Here is a 1,134-nt window from a genome sequence, read left to right as displayed (position 1 = left end):
TTCCAGGTCTGTTCAGTTCCTTCTTCTTATCTCTCCCTTCAAGTTCCTCCTTGAGCGAAGAGGTGATCTCATTTGCTGCAAGCAGCTCATCCTTCAGACCAACATTTTCTTTTGTTATTTGGACGATCGTCTCCTTTGCCATTTCCGTACTTGAACTTGTGTAATTTCCCTCACTGGTCAAGTTTTTCATTTTAGCCTCGGTCAGACTCATCTCCATTCTCTCTTTCTCTGTATTCATCTCTTCAATAATCCCCAATTGCTTCTCAATTGTATCTTCCAGTTCGTCAATCTTTTTCTCAAATACAGATTCTAACCGATGAATAGAGGCCACCTTTTCACCCTCAAGTTTTTCTAGTTCCTCACTCATTTCACGATTTTTTTGCTCCATCTCACTAAATTTATGTGCATATTCTTCCTTAAGAGCTTTTAACTCCTCTAAGAGGCAGTTGTACCTTCCATTCCTGACCAAATCATTAACTCTAGCCTCAGTCAAGCTCATCTCCAGCCTCTCCTTCTCTGTTTTCATCTCCAATAATCTCTTCAAATTCTACAATTATATCCTTGAATCTTGATTCCAACCAATGAATAGAGGCTATTTTTTCATCATCAACTCTTGCTAGTCGGTCACACATGTCAAGATTTATTTGTTCCATCTCAATTAAATTATTTAGATATTCTCCGATGGAAGCATCTTTATCAGATAATTCCTCATTTAGGTGATCGTTGGTTTCCTGAAGATCTTGCAACTTAGTCGAGAATTTTTCAATCTCGATTTCTTTTTCAATTTGAAGAGTTTCAATTCTATGGGAAAGACCTAGAGTCTCTACTTTCAAATCCTCTATCTCCTTCACAAGTTTTGATTCCCTCTTAACACGGGCTTCATTTTCTCCGTGAACTTTTTCCAATTGATCATTTAGTCCAGAAATTGTGTGGTCCTTCTCAGTTAAATCATCTAAATGGTCGCCAATTATAATCTCTCTATTAGAGAGTTCACTCTTTAGTTGTTCGTTGGTTAGTTGCAGATCCTGCATCTTGGTTGAGAAATTTTCAATTTCATTTTCTTTATCCTTTTGAAGAGTTTCGATTCTGTTGAAGAGACATAGAGTCTCTACTTTCAGTTCCTCTATCTCCTTC

The 1,134-nt window shown here is 37.4% G+C and overlaps 1 protein-coding gene across 1 annotated transcript in view; it reads right to left on the bottom strand.

Moving 5' to 3' along the window:
* Positions 1-485: 485 nt before the first annotated feature.
* LOC137632347 (uncharacterized) overlaps positions 486-1,134 on the bottom strand; it is a 3,912-nt gene continuing 3,263 nt past the window's right edge. Inside the window, exon 2 of the mRNA XM_068364283.1 lies at positions 486-1,086. Within this exon, the coding sequence (XP_068220384.1) occupies positions 486-1,086 (601 nt within the window). The remainder of the gene's footprint in view (positions 1,087-1,134) is intronic.

Source organism: Palaemon carinicauda, chromosome 41 (assembly GCF_036898095.1).
Source record: "Palaemon carinicauda isolate YSFRI2023 chromosome 41, ASM3689809v2, whole genome shotgun sequence".
In the NCBI taxonomy this organism is placed as follows: Eukaryota; Metazoa; Arthropoda; class Malacostraca; order Decapoda; family Palaemonidae; genus Palaemon; species Palaemon carinicauda.
This window is presented reverse-complemented; position numbering and strand designations above follow the sequence as displayed.